The sequence below is a fragment of the Leptodactylus fuscus genome, chromosome 5 (genome assembly GCF_031893055.1).
Source record: "Leptodactylus fuscus isolate aLepFus1 chromosome 5, aLepFus1.hap2, whole genome shotgun sequence".
Taxonomy (NCBI): domain Eukaryota; kingdom Metazoa; phylum Chordata; class Amphibia; order Anura; family Leptodactylidae; genus Leptodactylus; species Leptodactylus fuscus.
Genome location: NC_134269.1, coordinates 36,676,230 through 36,694,462, shown reverse-complemented (window position 1 = coordinate 36,694,462; position 18,233 = coordinate 36,676,230). Strand labels below are relative to the sequence as shown.

Here is an 18,233-nt window from a genome sequence, read left to right as displayed (position 1 = left end):
CATAGCACTGGTTATGGTTCACAATCTCTGACATGTCATAAGACCTTAGATCATCATCCCGCTCTCCAAACAACAATAGGGACTAAGTGACCCTTTAAATCTGCAACTGGGGGGCCCATCATTCAGGCCCCCCAAGATAACAGAGATCCGTGAGCAGATGTGATCCTAGACTATACAGCTTCAATAATATGTCCTATGATGAGCTACTAAAACCTTAAAAATGTTGACTTTGGTGGGCAATCTTTTTTGTTAAAATTTTCCCATAAAAACACGTTGGTCACGAGCATCCAATAGTTATCTGTAGTCCATATGGGAACCGTACGGTGTGTTCAATTATTCTGCAGTGCCACATTGAATGATATATAGGGCATATAGAAATCAATTGGCCAATATATGTAATGTATGGACATGCCTGGCCCTCCAGAGAGAGACTGTCTAACAAATGAAGATACTTAAAGGGGTTTTCTGAGTTTATAAATATGGATGTTCTATTTTTAGGATAGGTGGTCATTGCGATCAGACTGGTGGGTGTTGAAACCTTGTGGACACGCGAATTAGCTCCCAATAAAGCCCCTATTTATCACTGATAAAAGTGCAAATTTATTTTTAAAACTGTAAGAGCCCTCAAATCCGCATGTCCCGGGAAAATAGCCCAGTACTGAAGTGTTTAACAAAGACACCTCATTTCATTCTACACCCATGGCACAGGCCCAGAGGTGTGTGCAATCCTATCCGCTGTAGCTGGCTTTCATGATATGTAATATCTTCCTCTCCATGTCAATAACTCATTGACTCTCAGTAATATCACTCCTACTGACGGAGCCGACGCTTGTGACTTCATTCCTTCTTCCCACACAACACAGGGATTACCAGTATCCTCTGGAATGAGGTTTACCCCAAATATCCACCATTCAAGCAATATTCTACATGCTATCAACCTCAAACACACAAAAACAAAAAAAAATCATCTGCATTAGAGCCATGTGAATGAGGAACAAGGACGAGCCCATACACAGAAGAGATGTGGAACGTGCCTAAAGATCCACAGGGAGATCTGCATGTCATAGGGCTCAGCCTGGTGTCATACTGCATGGGGGAATACCTCTAAGCATATGGCATCGGATGGAGTATACATCATATAGTCTCCAGATATATCGGACATGTATAGTGAAAGGTTAAGAAAAATGTTTGTTTTTGTACCGTGTTAGCCAGTGGGTAGGAAATATAAAAACAAAAAACTTGAGAGTCTTCAGTAGTTGAGAAGTTCAGTAGTTGAAACATTGCTGTATCGGAAACCAATTGACCGCCCTACCTACCTAAGATGGGATAGCTTTAATCCGAAACACATAAAGAACTCCATTGTCTACAGCCAGGCTATCAGATACCATCACATATGTTCAGACTCTGCAGATAAAGATAAACACCTCGGAAGCCTCAGAGACACATTCTTGAGGCAGGGTTACCATTCAAGAACTATTGATAACCAAATCACCAGGGCCACCAGGATACCAAGATCGGATTTATTAAAATACAATACCAAACAGGAAAACAATCGGGTGCCCCTGATCGTCACATATAACCCACACCTGGAGACGCTGAGAGGAATCACACGCAAACTACATCCACTACTGCAAAAAGACCACCGTCTAACATCCATATTTCCAGATCCCCCTCTCCTGTGCTATAGACAGCCACCAAACCTCAGGAATATGGTTGTCAGCAGCTCACTGTCACCTCCAACTAACACAGGAATATTTCCATGCGGACAGAAAAGGTGCAAAACCTGCCCTCACATATAAAATCCCAGGTACGTTCACCTGTTACACACCTAATGTAGTGTATCCTACTAATATTATGAAGGTGAAAGTTTGTGTGTTTGGATGTTTGTGGGTTTGTGTGTTTGGATGTTTGTTCCTCAATCACACAGACTGATATATTGCCCAGGAAGGAAATGTCGGTCACTCACCCCAAATTGCCACCGCGACAAAAGTTCACTCCAGCTCTGCTGTAGGACCTAGCATTACGCCAGCGCAGGTCTTTATGCACCTCCTATTGGTGCATGGCGGGGTGTGGGCAGGCTATGGAGCCAGCGCTGCGGCACTATACGTTGGCGGTGAAATGTGGGTGTGTCGATTGACCAAGGACATGGTGATGAACATAGCGGCAGTCCGCATGTTCGGGGCGCCGTTGCCATGCAGGCCGGCTACACACTGCCTCTTGCCGGCCGCCTACACACAGCCTCTTACCGGCATGCCAGCTGCCTACACACTGCCTCTTGCCGGCTTAGCATGCAGCTGCAGTACCAGCGTACTGGCCGGCCGGTACAACAGATGGCTGGGGAACGAGCGCACATGCCGGCGGATATTGCGGCCTACACAGCATTTACATAGTCAGTGAAGTGGGTACAGGGAAGGGGGTGGTGGTGGTGGGTGGTTTGAGGTTGGGGGGTGGGTTGGGGGGGGGGTGATAGGGAATTGGTAGTGGGGCCGCCCATTGGAGTTTGTATGTAAAGCACTGGCGGGGGGCGTTGTTACCTGCCGCGGATGGCTCTGAATGCTGTGCATGGATAGGAGTGGCACCCTTGGTTGCGGCAGGGCGGGGAAACTGGCTCGCATGCAGGGGGAAGGAGGACGGGTGCGCGGGGGAGGCTGGGGCCGTGTAGGAGGTGATTCGCGCAGGGAGTGAGGGCGGCGCGGATGAAGTCGCGGGTAATGCTAGTTTAATAATATGCACCAAATGTTCCACTCAAAATTTGTATGTTGGAGAGACTGGTCAGAAGCTTAGAATGCGGATCAACCCACATCACCATACAATTAGAGAACAAAGAATGGACCTTCCCGTGTCAAAACATTTCTGCAATGAATAATAATAATGAATTTTATTTATATAGCACCAACATATTCTGCAGCGCTGTACAATTTGTAGGGTTCAAATACAGACAGAAAGATGCATTACAAAGAAAGTCATTTCACACAATGGGACTGAGGGCCCTGCTCACAAGAGCTTACAATCTATGAGGTAGAGGGGGTGACACAAGAGGTAGCAGGGGCGGCATTGCTTATACAGTATTCAGACAATTTTGTAATAGAGGTTACTGTCATTACACAAACAAAACTTTATAAAGTTAGCCTGTAAAGACATCATAACATGCGGGGGGGGGGGGGGGTGTAATGTGGGAGCGGCGACAGAGGAAGGTTAAATTTGGGGGATTCTAATTATAGTACGGAAGGGTTTACGTTAGAAATTGTGATAGGCCTGTCTGATAAGATGTGTCTTTAGTTTGCGTTTGAAACTGTAGAAATTGGGAATTAATCTGATTGTCTGGGGTAGAGCATTCCAGAGAAGTGGTGCAGCTCGGGAGAAGTCTTGTATACGAGCGTGGGAGGTTCTGATAATAGAGGATGTAAGTGTTAGGTCATTGAGTGAGCGGCTGCTAACTATCGACCCGTCTCTAACCTCCCCTTCATCTCTAATCTCTTGGAACGCCTGGTCTATTCTCGTTTAATCCGCTATCTCTCTGCTAACGCTCTTCTTGACCCCTTACAATCTGGTTTCCGTGCTCTGCACTCTACTGAAACGGCTCTCATAAAAGTCTCCAATGATCTCCTAATGGCTAAATCCAATGGTGACTTCTCTCTTCTTATTCTTCTGGACCTCTCTGCAGCTTTTGACACTGTTGACCATCATCTCCTCCTCACTATGCTCCGCTCAGTCGGCCTCAACGACACTGCGCTTTCCTGGTTCTCCTCTTATCTCTCAGACCGCACTTTCAGCGTATCATTTGCGGGCTCTGTTTCCTCCCCTCTTTCCCTTGCTGTTGGGGTTCCTCAGGGCTCGGTCCTAGGCCCCCTGCTCTTCTCTCTCTACACAGCCCCCATTGGACAAACCATCACCAGATTTGGCTTCCGGTACCATCTTTATGCTGATGACACCCAATTATACACATCTTCCCATGACATCACCCCTGCACTCATACAGAACACCAGTGACTGTCTCTCTGCTGTCTCTAATATCATGTCCTCGCTCTATCTGAAACTAAGTCTCTCTAAGACTGAACTACTACTGTTTCCACCATCTAACAGATCTGTCCCTGATATATCCATTGCAGTCTCAGGCCTTACTATAACTCCTGGGCAGTATGCCCGCTGCCTCGGGGTCATGTTTGACGCAGACCTTTCCTTCACCCCTCATGTTGAATCACTCGCACGTTCATGCCAGAGATACACTAAAGACACTTATTGTGTCTCTGATTCATTCTCACCTTCACTACTGTAACTCCTTACTAATCGGTCTTCCCCTCACTAAACTCTCCCCTCTACAATCTATTCTGAATGCAGCGGCCAGGCTCATCTATCAGGCTAGACGCTACAGCGATGCCTCTGGTCTGTGCCAGTCGCTACACTGGCTGCCTATTCATTATAGAATAAAATATAAAGTTATCACTCTCATCCACAAGGCTCTCCATAATGCTGCACCTCCATACATTTCCTCCCTCATCTGTGTCTACCGCCCAACCCGTGTTCTCCGCTCACTCAATGACCTGACACTTACATCCTCTATTATCAGAACCTCCCACGCTCGTATATAAGACTTCTCCCGAGCTGCACCACTTCTCTGGAATGCTCTACCCCGGACAATCAGATTAACTCCCAATCTCTACAGTTTCAAATGCAAACTAAAGAGACATCTTTTCAGACAGGCCTATCACAATGTCTAATGTAAACCCTTCCATACTATAATTAGAATCCCCAAAATTTAACCCTCCTCTGTCCCCGCTCCCACATTACCCCCCCATGTTATGATGTCTTTTCAGGCTAACTTTATAGGTCCAAGCTCCATCCACATGTTAAAGGACACGACTGTTGACGACTCATAAAGTTTTGTTTGTGTAATGACAGTAACCTCTATTACAACATTGTCTAACCACTGTATAAGCAATGCCGCCCCTGCTACCTCTTGTGTCACCCCCTCTACCTCATAGATTGTAAGCTCTTGTGAGCAGGGCCCTCAGTCCCATTGTGTGAAATGACGTTCTTTGTTATGTATCTGTCTGTATTTGAACCCTACAAATTGTACAGTGCTGCGGAATATGTTGGCGCTATAGAAATACATTTTTTTATTATTATGTAGGTGTCAATGAATGTAATTAGAAAAATTAAGGGGGCACCCGGATTTGAACCAGGGACCTCTCGATCTGCAGTCGAATGCTCTACCACTGAGCTATACCCCCCATGTGAGTGATACTCTAGAGAACAGGTTAGGTGTAACCCTTATGAGTCACTTGTGTATTTAGCACTGTTTGCATTTACAGTGACAGCATGGATGGTTCTCACAGGAAGCTTTTGTATACTGACCAAATGCACAACGCTCTAGGAAAATGTTTTGGACAGTAAGAGACAAGTGTTAAGTAGGGGATAAAGCCAACGTGGATGACAACGTCCTGCCTATCCATTATAGAATAAAATATAAAGTTATCACTCTCATCCACAAGGCTCTCCATAATGCCGCACCTCCCTACATTTCCTCCCTCATCTCTGTCCACCGCCCAACCCGTGTTTTCCTCTCACTCAATGACCTAACACTTACATCCTCTATTATCAGAACCTCCCACGCTCGTATACAAGACTTCTCCCGAACTGCACCACTTCTCTGGAATGCTCTACCCCGGACAATCAGATTAACTCCCAATTTCTACAGTTTCAAACGCAAACTAAAGACACATCTTTCCAGACAAGCCTATCACAATTTCTAACGTAAACCCTTCCGTACTATAATTAGAATCCCCAAAATTTAACCTTCCTCTGTCCCCGCTCCCAAGATCATAATATCACCAATGACATGAAAATTTTGGTTTTAAGAGGGAATTTTAAATCCAGGAAAGAGAGACGGATTTATGAGTACAAGCTGATGACCCTGCTTCAAACATTGCAGAAAGGGATGAATCTGTCACATGGGTTCATGGCATCCTACAGAAATCACTGAACTGAACCAGCCGTAAAGGACACTCTGTGAACTGATAAGAACATTGCAAACTGATGAATTGCTTATTTGTATGTAACAATAACCAATAACCTTCTTCCACCCTCCCTCCTAGAATTCTATTCCTGTGTCCCTATTGTACATAAATATGCATCCTTCAGAAATTGTTTTTAGATACACCTGAAGAAGAAGCCGAGAGTTTCGAAACGTTGTATTCTGTTATCGTTATTAGTTAGCCATTAAAAAGGTATCACCTACTGAAGACTCTCAAGTTTTTTGTTTTTATAGTAAAAGGTTGTGCACATTATCAGGGCTGCCCACATTACAGAGATGTAGGTACTGGTACAAATTCTACCTGGGCAACTTAAAGGGAATATATCACAAAAAGATGCTTTATTACTGTAATTGTTTATTAATTTTAAGATTTTTTCATGTGAAATAACTTTTAATATTTCCCACTGTTGGCCACTAGAGGGAGCATCATACGTGTACTGTGTCAATGCATACGGCTCATAAGAGAGTTACAACAGAACCGACCCTATCTCCTGTGCTGCTACATATCTACTTGCTTAAAGGTTTTCTCCAGTGTTTTTTTTTTTTTTTTACTCATACAGTCACAATATTAATGGTAGTCTACTTTGTGTCTTTCCTTACCAAAGAAGGTGAAAAGCAGAATAACCCCTCCTTCACATCTGCGTTGGTATTCCGTCCGGGGGAGTCCGCATGGGAATCCCCCCAAACAGACTACCAAACGCAATTGCAAGTAAAAGTACACGGATCACCATAGACTATAATGGGGTCCGTGTGCTGCCTACACAAATCATGCGGACAGGAAATTAAATTGTGAACTACTTTCTGGTCCGCATGCAAAATTACGGGCGCAAAATAACGCGGCGTATATGCTCGCATCTCCCATTGAAATCAATGGGATCTTTTTGAGCGCTCAAACTCTGACATTCCGTATACATGCCAGATCACGCTCCATTTTACATCGTGTGAACGCACCCTTAACACTCCCGATGTCAAAGCACCACCTATTTCATTTTGACCTACCTTATTTATCCACTCCACTCTAGACTCATGTCTATTATATGTTATCATGATAGCTTAAGGACCTTGAGGATGCCTTTGAAAGTCCTTTAGAACCTAGAAATCATCTCTATGTGTTGCAGTGACACAGTACAGAGATGATGTTCCCTCTAGTGGACAACAGAGCAATATCCTACTAATATTTTAAATTATTATTTATTTATATAGCACCATTAATTCCATGGTGCTGTACATTATTATATTAATTCCATGGTGCTGTACATTATTATATTAATTCCATGGTGATGTACATTATTGTATTAATTCCATGGTGCTTTACATTATTATATTAATTCCATGGTGCTGTACATTATTATATTAATTCCATGGTGATGTACATTATTATATTAATTCCATGGTGCTGTACATTATTATATTAATTCCATGGTGCTTTACATTTGGGGGTTACATACAATACACAGAATATACAGGTAGATATAATACTAACAATGACTGACTGGCACAGTGGGGTAGAGGGCCCTGCCCTTACAATCTATGGGGGAAGGGAGTAGAGACAGAAGGAGAGGGGGAGACTGTACAGATGGGGGTGCGGTGATAGTGTTATTGGAGGTTGTAGGCCTTCCTGAATAGGGGAGTCTTCAGGGCCTTCTTGAAGCCTGTGATTGTGGGGATCAGTCTTATGTGTCTTGGTAAGGAGTTCCAGAGTATGGGGGATGCATGGGAGAAATCTTGGAGACGGTTGTGTGAGGAACGGATGAGAGCAGAGCGGAGCAGGAGGTCATTGGAGGATCTGAGGTTACATGTGGGCAGGTAGCCGGAGATTAGGTCAGAGATATATGGAGGGGACAGGTTGTGGATGGCTTTGTATGTTAGCGTTAGTAGCTTGAACTCAATTCGCTGGGCTATGGGTAACCAGTGGAGGGACTGGCAGAGGGGAGCAGCCGATGAAGATCGGGGGGTGAGGTGGATTAAATGAGCAGCACAGTTTAGGGTGCACTGGAGGGGGCGAGGGTGTTAGCTGGGAGTCCATGGAGAAGGGTGTTACAGTAGTCTAAGCGGGAGATTATGAGGGCCTGGACGAGCATCTTAGTAGTTTCAGGGGTGAGGAAGGAGCGGATTCGATGGATGTTTTTGACTTGGAGGCGGCAGGAGGTGTTGAGGGTTTGAACGTGTGACTTGAACGATAGGTCGGAGTCCAGGGTTACCCCAAGGCAATGGGCTCGTGGGACAGGGGTAAATGTGGGTCAGGTGGACGGGCCATATGGGGTGGGGTAAAAATGATGAACTCCGTTTTCTCCATGTTCAGTTTGAGAAAGTGGGAGGAGAGGAAGGAGGCTACGGCTGCTAAACAATCTGGAACTCTGGCCAGCAGGGAGGTAATGTCTGGTCCAGAGATATATATTTGGGTGTCGTCGGCATAGCAGTGGTACTGAAAGCCATGAGATTCTATGAGTTGGCCCAGGCCAAGGGTGTAGATGGAGAACAGGAGGGGTCCTAGGACGGAGCCCTGGGGGACACCTACAGAGAGAGGGCGAGGTGATGAGGTGGTGTGCGAGTGGGAGACGCTGAATGTGCGGTTGGTGAGGTATGAGGAGATCCAGGAATGGGCCAGGTCTGAGATACCAAGGGATGAGAGAATTTCTAACAGGAGGGAGTGGTCAACTGTGTCAAAGGCAGAGGAGAGGTCAAGGAGGAGGAGGACAGAGTAATGGCGCTTGGCTTTGGCGATTAGAAGGTCATTAGTGACTTTTGTTAGGGCAGTTTCAGTGGAGTGCCGGGGTCTGAAGCCTGACTGTAGTCTGTCAAAGAGCAGGTTGGACGAGAGATAGGAGAGTTCAGAGTGGACGTGTTGCTCAAGCAGTTTTGAGGTGTACGGGAGCAGTGAGATGGGACAATAGTTGGGTGGGGAGGACGGGTCGAAGAACGGTTTAAGTATAGGTGTGACTGTGGCGTGTTTGAAGGCTGAGGGGAAGGATCCATTGGCTAGAGATAGGTTGAAGGCGGATAGTCGATGCCAACAACACACAGACAAAGTCGTGGGCAGAGGCTAGTATTAAATATTTTAGAGTTTTCAGCATTTCCTCCCATGGAAAAAAAAAAAAATCTAAATTTTTTTTTTTTTGTGTGTGAATTATTGCCTTGAAAGGGGTTGTCCAGAACATAGACATTAGAGGTATGCCATCTGAGTAAGTCGATTTCAACAGCACTATCCGGCCATCTTTTTCCCCATGTCCCACTGAGCCAAGTCTGCACATTAGCATTGTAATCTCCGTCAGGTGAACCGAACAACGGGGAACCGGACCCCTAAAACAGCAGTTACACATGGACAGCAATGGACCCCATTTTCCAACTGAAAGCGGTGGAGAGAAAAGTTCTCCGTAAAGGACTTTTCTCTGCCTATTTTCAGCAGTTTCTACAACAATTTCTAACAACAAGACTGAGGCGCAGATGTGAACCAGGTCTTAATGTGCATGGGAGTGTTGGACAAGATTACTATTGCCCAACCTGTATGGCTTTACACATCACTATCTACAAATTCCTTCTGTACTGGAAAGGTTCCCCTTATCTTCTGTAGCCTGAATGTTTTAATGTACTTTCTTCTTAGAAAACTGTGTGGCCTAAAATTTAGCCTGTGTGAACTTAGCCCAAGCTGTCAGAAGTTGCACGAAATCCATCCCAGTTGCTAGATTCCAATGGAATCAAATAGCAGTCCAATTTAGTCTGTTTCTTAAAGGGGTTATAGTTTAAAAAAAAAGAAAAAAAGAATAAAATAACAGGACACATCAATACACAACACTTCCTAATATACTGTACTTATATGGCTGATGAAGGGTTTCAACAAACCTGAAATATTGCATAGATTAAATCTGTATTAATTATATGCATGTGAACAGTTTGGCCATAACACGTCAGGGGGCTGTTAAAGCAAAAAAATTGACAAAATTTATTTATATTTTAAATAGGGAGGTGAAATCAATCAATCCCACTCCCAGCATGGCCAGGTCCTCTTGGTCCAGTGTTTACTTGGTGCAGAAGTCCCAGTCAGATATGACCACTGAGACCAAAGGGAATGAGAGGTCACTACATGTGATATCCTGGGTCTCTTCCGGAGACCATCGATTGGCCTCAGCGGTCAGGTGACAGTGAGCAGTTTCACCTTGAGAAGATGTCGGAGAAGCAGTAGAAACAGGGACAGGCAAGTAGGATTCTTTTAACCTCCCTGTCACACATAAAATATAAACAATTTGTCTGGACAACCACTTTAAGGCTAAGGCCCCATGGGATGATATGCAGCGCTAAAGAGCAGGAATGCATCGCGGTTCTTCCCACAGCGCTTTGAACAGAAAGTTCACAGAGTTTTCCTCCACAGACTTTCTGTTACCTTATCTATGGGAAAGCCGCCGGCGTTTCCGTAGATAAAATTGACACGCTGCAATTTCCGAAATTGCGGGGGTTTTGTAAATCGCAGCATGTCTGTGAGGCAGTTTTAACCGCAAAGTGGGCAAGGGAGTCGCATGAATCCCATCCACTTTGCAAGTTCTGTAAAACACTGCGATGTTTACTGCTGCGTTTCCAGCCCGTGGGGCCACGGCCTAACAAGCAAATCAAATCGGAGTGCTGTTCTGACTATTTACATCTGGCTATGTTACAGCAGGGAGGTGGTCTATCCTCTATAGAACCTGCACCCATGCGCCCCTTACCATGAGTGTGCTGCCTAACCAGTTCCCGTTATACAACTCAACTTATTCCACCTATTAGTTGGCTTGCCTTAAATCACTGTAAAATACGTGGATCAATATAAAGTTTAGTTTTACTTGAGTTTGGGGCACAATTTCTGCCGATTGGAGTCTTTAATCATATAACACTATGGATATGGTTATAGCTCTAAGAAGAAGGACTCGTCTTGTGCCACTAAGTATAGCGCCAAATGGTAACCTCTGCTGTAACACACCTCAGCATGGTATTCCTGACTCATTGACATAGTATAGAACTAAATAAGATTTTTACTTCTGACTATGCAGACCATTGTAATCCTAGAAGAACCAAGGAACACCACAACTAGTGTAAAATATCCCACACACGAGCCCACTAATGTGAGGAGACCCAATAAAGAGGCGGCACAAGGTGTACAGGCTGGGTGCATGTATTATTATGGTCCCACGCCAAAGAGGAATAAAATAGAGTACAATGTAAACTGGAATTTATGTAACACAAACAAGCAAGACATGAGGTTGCTGTGTCCTTAGTGGTGGTGTACATGAGGTACAAGCTTGTAGTGAGCACCACATGATGGGCAGCGTTGAGCATCTCCCTTGTGCAGCCAGAACCAGACTACAGCGGTGTTCTCCTCCTCACCTGGAAAAGAGAGACAACATCAGGACGAGAACAGAGGCAGAGCTATACAAAACTATACGTAACAGCGATCACGTCCATTCATTGGTGGAGGCCCTAATCTGGCATTGCTAAACCAGGGGTGTTAGGAGTCACACCTGTGAATAGGCCACCAATATTAAAGTCCCAGAAAAATCCTTTCAATAATGACAACCACTGATTAAGGCTAACGCCCCATGCAGCAGCAAAAAGACACTGTGGAAAAAACCACGGTGTCAAAGCATTGTATATTTTCAAGTGGCGCTTTCTGCTGCAATTACACCTATAGGGAAACCGCCAGCGTTTTCGTAGGTATAATTCACATGTCCTCTTGCATGTACTTTCCCAAAATGTGTGGATGGGGTTCATTATTTGGGGCTCCGACCTAAAGGTGTTTTATAGGACTTAGGTCATAAATATGTGATCAATGAGGGCCTGTTAACCAGGACCCCTGCATATCAATTTCTTCATTGCACCGATGGAGTCATGTTCATTGCTCACATGGTATAGCAGCAGCAGATCATTCGAATTCAAGTGAATGAGACTGAGCCGCAATACCAAGCCTTGACAATATATGTAATGTGCTGTGTTTGGTATATAGAGAAGAGTATGTAGCGCTCACATGACTTCTGTAGCTCATAAAACAAGATGGTTGGCGGGGTGGAACACACAATCTCAGATGGAGCAGTGCCAACATGTGGTGCGTTATTAGAAGCAATAATAGTCCTAAGTGTATTAGATATAGAAATGTATATACTTTTAGGAAGGCCAAGCTTTGACTTTTCTGCTGCTGCAAAAGTACAACTCCCAACATGCCTGCTGGAAGTTGTAGTCTTGTAACCGCTGGATCGCCACAGCTTGATGAACATTACTGTACGGTATACACAACCTCTGGCAGTAAGCTCCTCGCTGCAAAGTCTCTTATATGAACGGGCCTCAAAAATCAATCAAAAACTGTTCTAAAGCAAGAAAACCATTTGAACTTACAGATGCAACCCACAATCCTCTGGTCATTCACGGAGGGGACAATGTGAGGGTCCTCCTTGGTCCCTTTGTAATGCTTAGGCTTCAGCATGTTGTATGGATCCTAAAAGGACACAATATTTTAGTGAAGAATCTTTACACATTTCTATATAAAAGTCTGGAATCATATATATTGCTGAGCACTGATGGTATTGATAAAATTAAGGGAACTTTGCGCCCCTTCTGTCAGCCACTGTTTCATATGAAAGGGATTTGCATCACCTGTTTTAAACATATAGATATTAACTTTTTTCCCTAGATAAAAATGAATCTGGAGCTTTTATTAAAGACATAGTCCAGTGCATTGTATTATTCTCCAGCCCATTACTACTTTAGTGGCACCTAAAGCAAGATGAGATCACACAGCCAGCCCTCTCATTTACTTATACAGCCACCATACAGGACCCCTGTCAGACTCACGTAGAACAGATGAACTGTGTAAATCGACAGGTTAGTCTGACGATCACATGACCTGAAGGGGGGGGGGGAGGACTATTCTATAGAAGAGAAAGGTGCTGGTGAGTGAACTGACCTTCCTTCAGCTGCCAATATGCTCAGTACTAATGGGATAAAGAATAACACAATTCGATAGAGCGTAGCTTTAAAGAGGACTTTTCATAGTTTGGGGCACAGGCAGTTCTATATACTGCTGGAAAGCCGACAGCGCGTTGAATTCACTTTCCCGATCTGTGCCCCGGGTAAAGCGCTATCGGTCCCAGTACTGTAGCGCTATACAGTCAGAAGGGCGTTTCTGACAGTCTGTCAGGAACGTCCTTCTCCACAGCAGTGCCTATCACGCTGTACAGTGTGAGCGGAGAGGAACACCCTCTCCCCTCCTGAAATTACTCGTCCATGAACGAGAACTGTGAGCAGAGGGAGGGGGCGTACCTCCCCGCTCACACTGTAGAGAAGGACAGTATGTCAGGAACGCCCTTCTGACTGTAAAGAGCTACGGTACCGGGAGCGATAACTCTTTACCCGGGGCACAGATCGGGAAAGCCGACAGTGCGCTGAATTCAGCACACTGTCAGCTTTCCAGCAGTATATAGAACTGCCTGTGCCCAAATCGGTGAAAGGCCCTCTTTAAATGCGGCTGAGAATGGTGCAGTCCACAGATGCCAGTTCTGTCCCATTAATCTGAATAGATGACAGAAGATAAGGGTTAAGTCCCCAACCATCAATAAGTTAAAGGGGTTGTCACTTACTTTGTCCTGGGGATGCTTTTGATGGTACTGGCACTTCCACCAAAGTCACGACTGCCCATTGCCCCCACCCCCAATCTCACAGGTAATTACCAGTGCAATGGTGGCTGGCTTCACTATATAATACAGCCCACCGCTATAGCACAGGACATTAATCTGTGATATTGAAGAAGGAGGGAAGGGGCAAAACAACCTGAAGGTCATGACGTCACCAGAACCCCAAGGTCGATCAAAAGCAACCCTAGGACCAGGTAATTGAATAAATACAACCCCTTTAAGACACATCCTTCACCTTATCTGCTGAGACAATTTTGTTGTTGCACATAGGACTGTTTTGATGCTTTATTTCATAATATACTACAAGTAAAAAAAATATTTTTTTTTTATATTTTCAGATGAAAAAAATAAATAAAAAGGAGTTCACTTTGGTCATTTTGATATAAATATATAATATGGCCCAGGATGAGTAGGGAAGCTAGGATTCTAGTTTAGGATGATTTTTTGCCTTTAATTCTAGTCTAACAGGATTATATATGTATATTTTATGGCCCATATGGTGTCCCCATTATTTTTTAGAAATACTAATGTCACTGGGGTATCCAAGCAAATAGAGCAATATATAAAACATGATGGGGAAGAAGGTCGATGGGTCATTGTTATAATACATTACCTCACCACGCTTCAGTGCGGTCAGAATTTCTCTCTCCATACCAGTAGCCTGCTCCTCATCGGTGGGGATACCTGCAGACACAGAGAGATGAAATGCAGTATATCCAAAGATCAGAGGGATGAAATACAGTATATCCAAAGATCAGAGGGATGAAATGCAGTATATCCAAAGATCAGAGGGATGAAATACAGTATATCCAAAGATCAGAGGGATGAAATGCAGTATATCCAAAGATCAGAAGCAAGAAATCTCTATACCCCACAACACAGCAAAGCTACTTAGTTACAGGAGACATGAGATGGGTGGGGCACCATGTAACGGGATAATTTAACCTTTAAGTGATCAATCATTGTAGGTTAGAAGAACGTACTTGACACATTCATACTTACTGGTACAATGGACTTCAATGTGGAAAACCTACAACCATAGGCAAACAATGTAGTGAAGGTGACCCGTCATCCATGTGACTGAAGAGTCTCTACTGCACAAACCTGCTTAGAATTGGTCACTGATCTGTTTTATCTATGGCAGGAGCTTCACCCTAGTGATTTACCCCAAGCTAGCCATCATAGACATTGAAGGGAGGGGGTTCTGGGCAGTTGCCCGAGACTCAGTTTGGATCCAGCACCCAAGTTGCTCCACTGGCTCCCAAATCTACTATGTTCACATCTGTGCCCAGGTGTCTATCAGAGGACCAGAACATGGACTGCTAAAACAGCGGACACCAACAGTGCCCGATGGACCCCACGGACTATAATGGGATACATCGGTTGTCTCTTGTTTTAAACTGAACCCACTCAATGAATAAAGCAGGACTTGCAGCACTTTATTGTCCAATGATTTTTAGTGGTTACTGCAAAAGTCTCCAGCGCCGATGTGACCCCGGCCTTACCTGCACCATGACAGCTAGTCTTAGGTAAACATATGAGAGGAGATGGAGCGACATGGCGGTTCTTGTCACATGACCCCGCATGAAAAACTCCAAAGGAAGTCATCTCTGATCTCATTTATCCACCAGGAATACAGGGGCTGATTTAGCGCCGTGTCCCCTTCGAGCCTAGGACACAAGGTCAAGCAGGAACCACACTCAGCCCCATTATAATGCTGCAGGACCTTACAGAGTGACTGGACAAAAGTGAAAGGTGGTGCAATGTCAAGACGCTCCTGTGGCATCTTTTTTTGCAGGATCAGTGGGCATTCCAGAGGTCAGACCCCCTCCACTATAGTGATGTCATATTCTAGCGATATATACAATGGTATATACAATGGTATATACTGTAGAAGACAAGGATACCCTTCAGTTTGTAATGCTGGGTGAGTACTTGTGACATACAGTGTTACCCAGCTTTCCAAGACTCCTGAATGGTTAATTTGTATAATTACATGGTGACATCTCCAGAAAAAGACATGTCAGCCGCAATATGACAGCCCCCCCAATCACCTTAGGCCAGTCCAGTAACCTTACTACAAGTATGGCATAGTGGACGAGTCCACTCTGGAGGGAGGGGGGACAAAACCTCAGAATGATATTTTCATGCACAACCCCCTGTTCACAAGTGAATGGCAGGAGCTCGGGTGAATCCGGCACACATTGCATCTGAATGAACTTACCTCCAGCAGACATATATCTGGCTGGGGCAGCCGCCCGCACGGCGCTGGTCCTGGTGAAGGCGCGGACGGCGCTACGGAACAGTAACCTTGAAGCCATGATGAATGAAGTCTTTTCCTGCCGGTGGCCGCACACAGAGGACGATCAGAGGAAGTCGTACGTCACGTCCTGTCCTGCGCTATTCCCGCAGCGGCCGCCAGGGGTGAACTGTGCTCTGAAACTACTATGTGATCCCGGTACTGGCCACCAGGGGGCGAGAGTCACGTGATGAGCTGTGCGGCAGTGTGTGAGGAGATAAGACATTGTACGGTCCATAGTGTGAGGACTGCGGGGCCTGGCAGAAGATGGCGCTAACACCTCAGCCACAGCTATATACTCATGTAATGACGTCACTTATCCTCTAATAGGTATACTGACTAGTTGTGTTTATACTCTGAAGATCTTTGTTCACATTTGACTTCTATGGCAGCACACATTACAATCATGGCTTCCCTGGCTAACAAAGCCATTTCCAAATCCTAATAGAGCCCTCTGTAATGGAAACTGTCAGGGGTCTGGTGTCCAATATAGCGCTGGAGGCTGTAGCTCCCTATTCACATTGTATAGTACGTTCTCTTGATGAATGCATCAAACATAAAGCCCCAATGTACGTAACATATAGCGTACATAGATACAGTTGTCACCATTGTAACAAAATGTATATTTATTATATTGTGTGGTATGCGTCTATTGTGGTGGCTGACTTATGTACAGTATTATAGGAATGTACCGTCAGATTCATCAAGGTGGGCAATCTGAAATACAACAGTAGCATAAGCTGCACATTATAGTTCCCTGTAAGATGATCAATATTTTAGTTCATTTCATCCCCACGATATGGGAAAATGCAGAAGAAAATACAATCCCAAATATACTTGCTTTTTATACAGATTTTCTATGAGGATGACAGAAGATGGAAGAGTAGAGGTATGACAGAAGATGGAAGAGAAGAGGTATGACAAAAGATGGAAGAGAAGAGGTATGACAAAAGATGGAAGAGTAGAGGTATGACAGAAGATGGAAGAGAAGAGGTATGACAAAAGATGGAAGAGTAGAGGTATGACAGAAGATGGAAGAGTAGAGGTATGACAGAAGACGGGAGAGTAGAGGTATGACAGAAGACGGAAGAGTAGAGGTATGACAGAAAGATGGAAGAGTAGAGGTATGACAGAAGATGGAAGAGTAGAAGTATGACAGAAGATGGAAGAGTAGAGGTATGACAGAAAGACGGAAGAGTAGAGGTATAACAGAAGATGGAAGAGTAGAGGTATGACAGAAGATGGAAGAGTAGAGGTATAACAGAAGATGGAAGAGAAGAGGTATAACAGAAGATGGAAGAGAAGAGGTATGACAGGAGATGGAAGAGTAGAGGAATGACAGAAGACGGAAGAGTAGAGGTATGACAGAAGACGGAAGAGTAGAGGTATGACAGAAAGATGGAAGAGTAGAGGTATGACAGAAGATGGAAGAGAAGAGGTATAACAGAAGATGGAAGAGAAGAGGTATGACAGGAGATGGAAGAGTAGAGGAATGACAGAAGACGGAAGAGTAGAGGTATGACAGAAGACGGAAGAGTAGAGGTATGACAGAAAGATGGAAGAGTAGAGGTATGACAGAAGATGGAAGAGTAGAAGTATGAGAGAAGATGGAAGAGTAGAGGTATGACAGAAGATGGAAGAGTAGAAGTATGAGAGAAGATGGAAGAGTAGAGGTATGACAGAAGATGGAAGAGTAGTGGTATGAGAGAAGATGGAAGAGTAGAGGTATGACAGAAGATGGAAGAGTAGAGGTATGAGAGAAGATGGAAGAGTAGAGGTATGGCAGAAGATGGAAGAGTAGTGGTATGACGGAAGAGTAGAGGTATGATTAAAAACACATTTGAAAATAAAAACAACATAAAAATAAAGCCCTATGTGTCCCCGAAAAAAGACGCAAAAATTAGTTGAATGAGACATATGAGAAAAATGTTACAGCCCTCAAAACTGCACATACAAAATAAACCTAACGTGTCTGGTCCTGGAGCACAAATTGGCCCGGTACTGAAGTGAGCTCTGTGGAACAAGGAAAGGGGGAAGAGGCAGAGCCAGATAATTATACAATGGACAAGTGATCACTAAGACAGTAAGAAATCCAGAAGAGATCAGTATATGTTGTTAGATCACAAAAAAGTTCTACTAAGCTATATAATATGGCAGGGTATACCGCGTGGCACTCCCCGTTTTACTCCCTATAGGCAACATATCCCATTTTACGCCTGTACAGTGGGACACATTGCAGAGGTATATATTAG

General features: G+C 44.5%; 1 protein-coding gene and 1 non-coding gene across 2 annotated transcripts; both read right to left on the bottom strand.

Moving 5' to 3' along the window:
• Nucleotides 1-5,158: 5,158 nt before the first annotated feature.
• Nucleotides 5,159-5,230, bottom strand: TRNAC-GCA (transfer RNA cysteine (anticodon GCA)). The gene has a single exon. It is a non-coding gene; the product is annotated as a tRNA-Cys (tRNA).
• A 5,927-nt stretch (nt 5,231-11,157) lies between these two features.
• Nucleotides 11,158-16,062, bottom strand: COX5B (cytochrome c oxidase subunit 5B). Its single transcript, XM_075276137.1, has 4 exons — nt 15,907-16,062; nt 14,296-14,366; nt 12,388-12,487; nt 11,158-11,385 (listed from the first exon to the last, which is right to left on the bottom strand). Exons 1-4 carry the CDS (start codon nt 16,001-16,003, stop codon nt 11,273-11,275), a joined length of 381 nt encoding a protein of 126 aa, XP_075132238.1. The 5' UTR covers nt 16,004-16,062; the 3' UTR covers nt 11,158-11,272.
• Between the last annotated feature and the right edge of the window lie 2,171 nt (nt 16,063-18,233).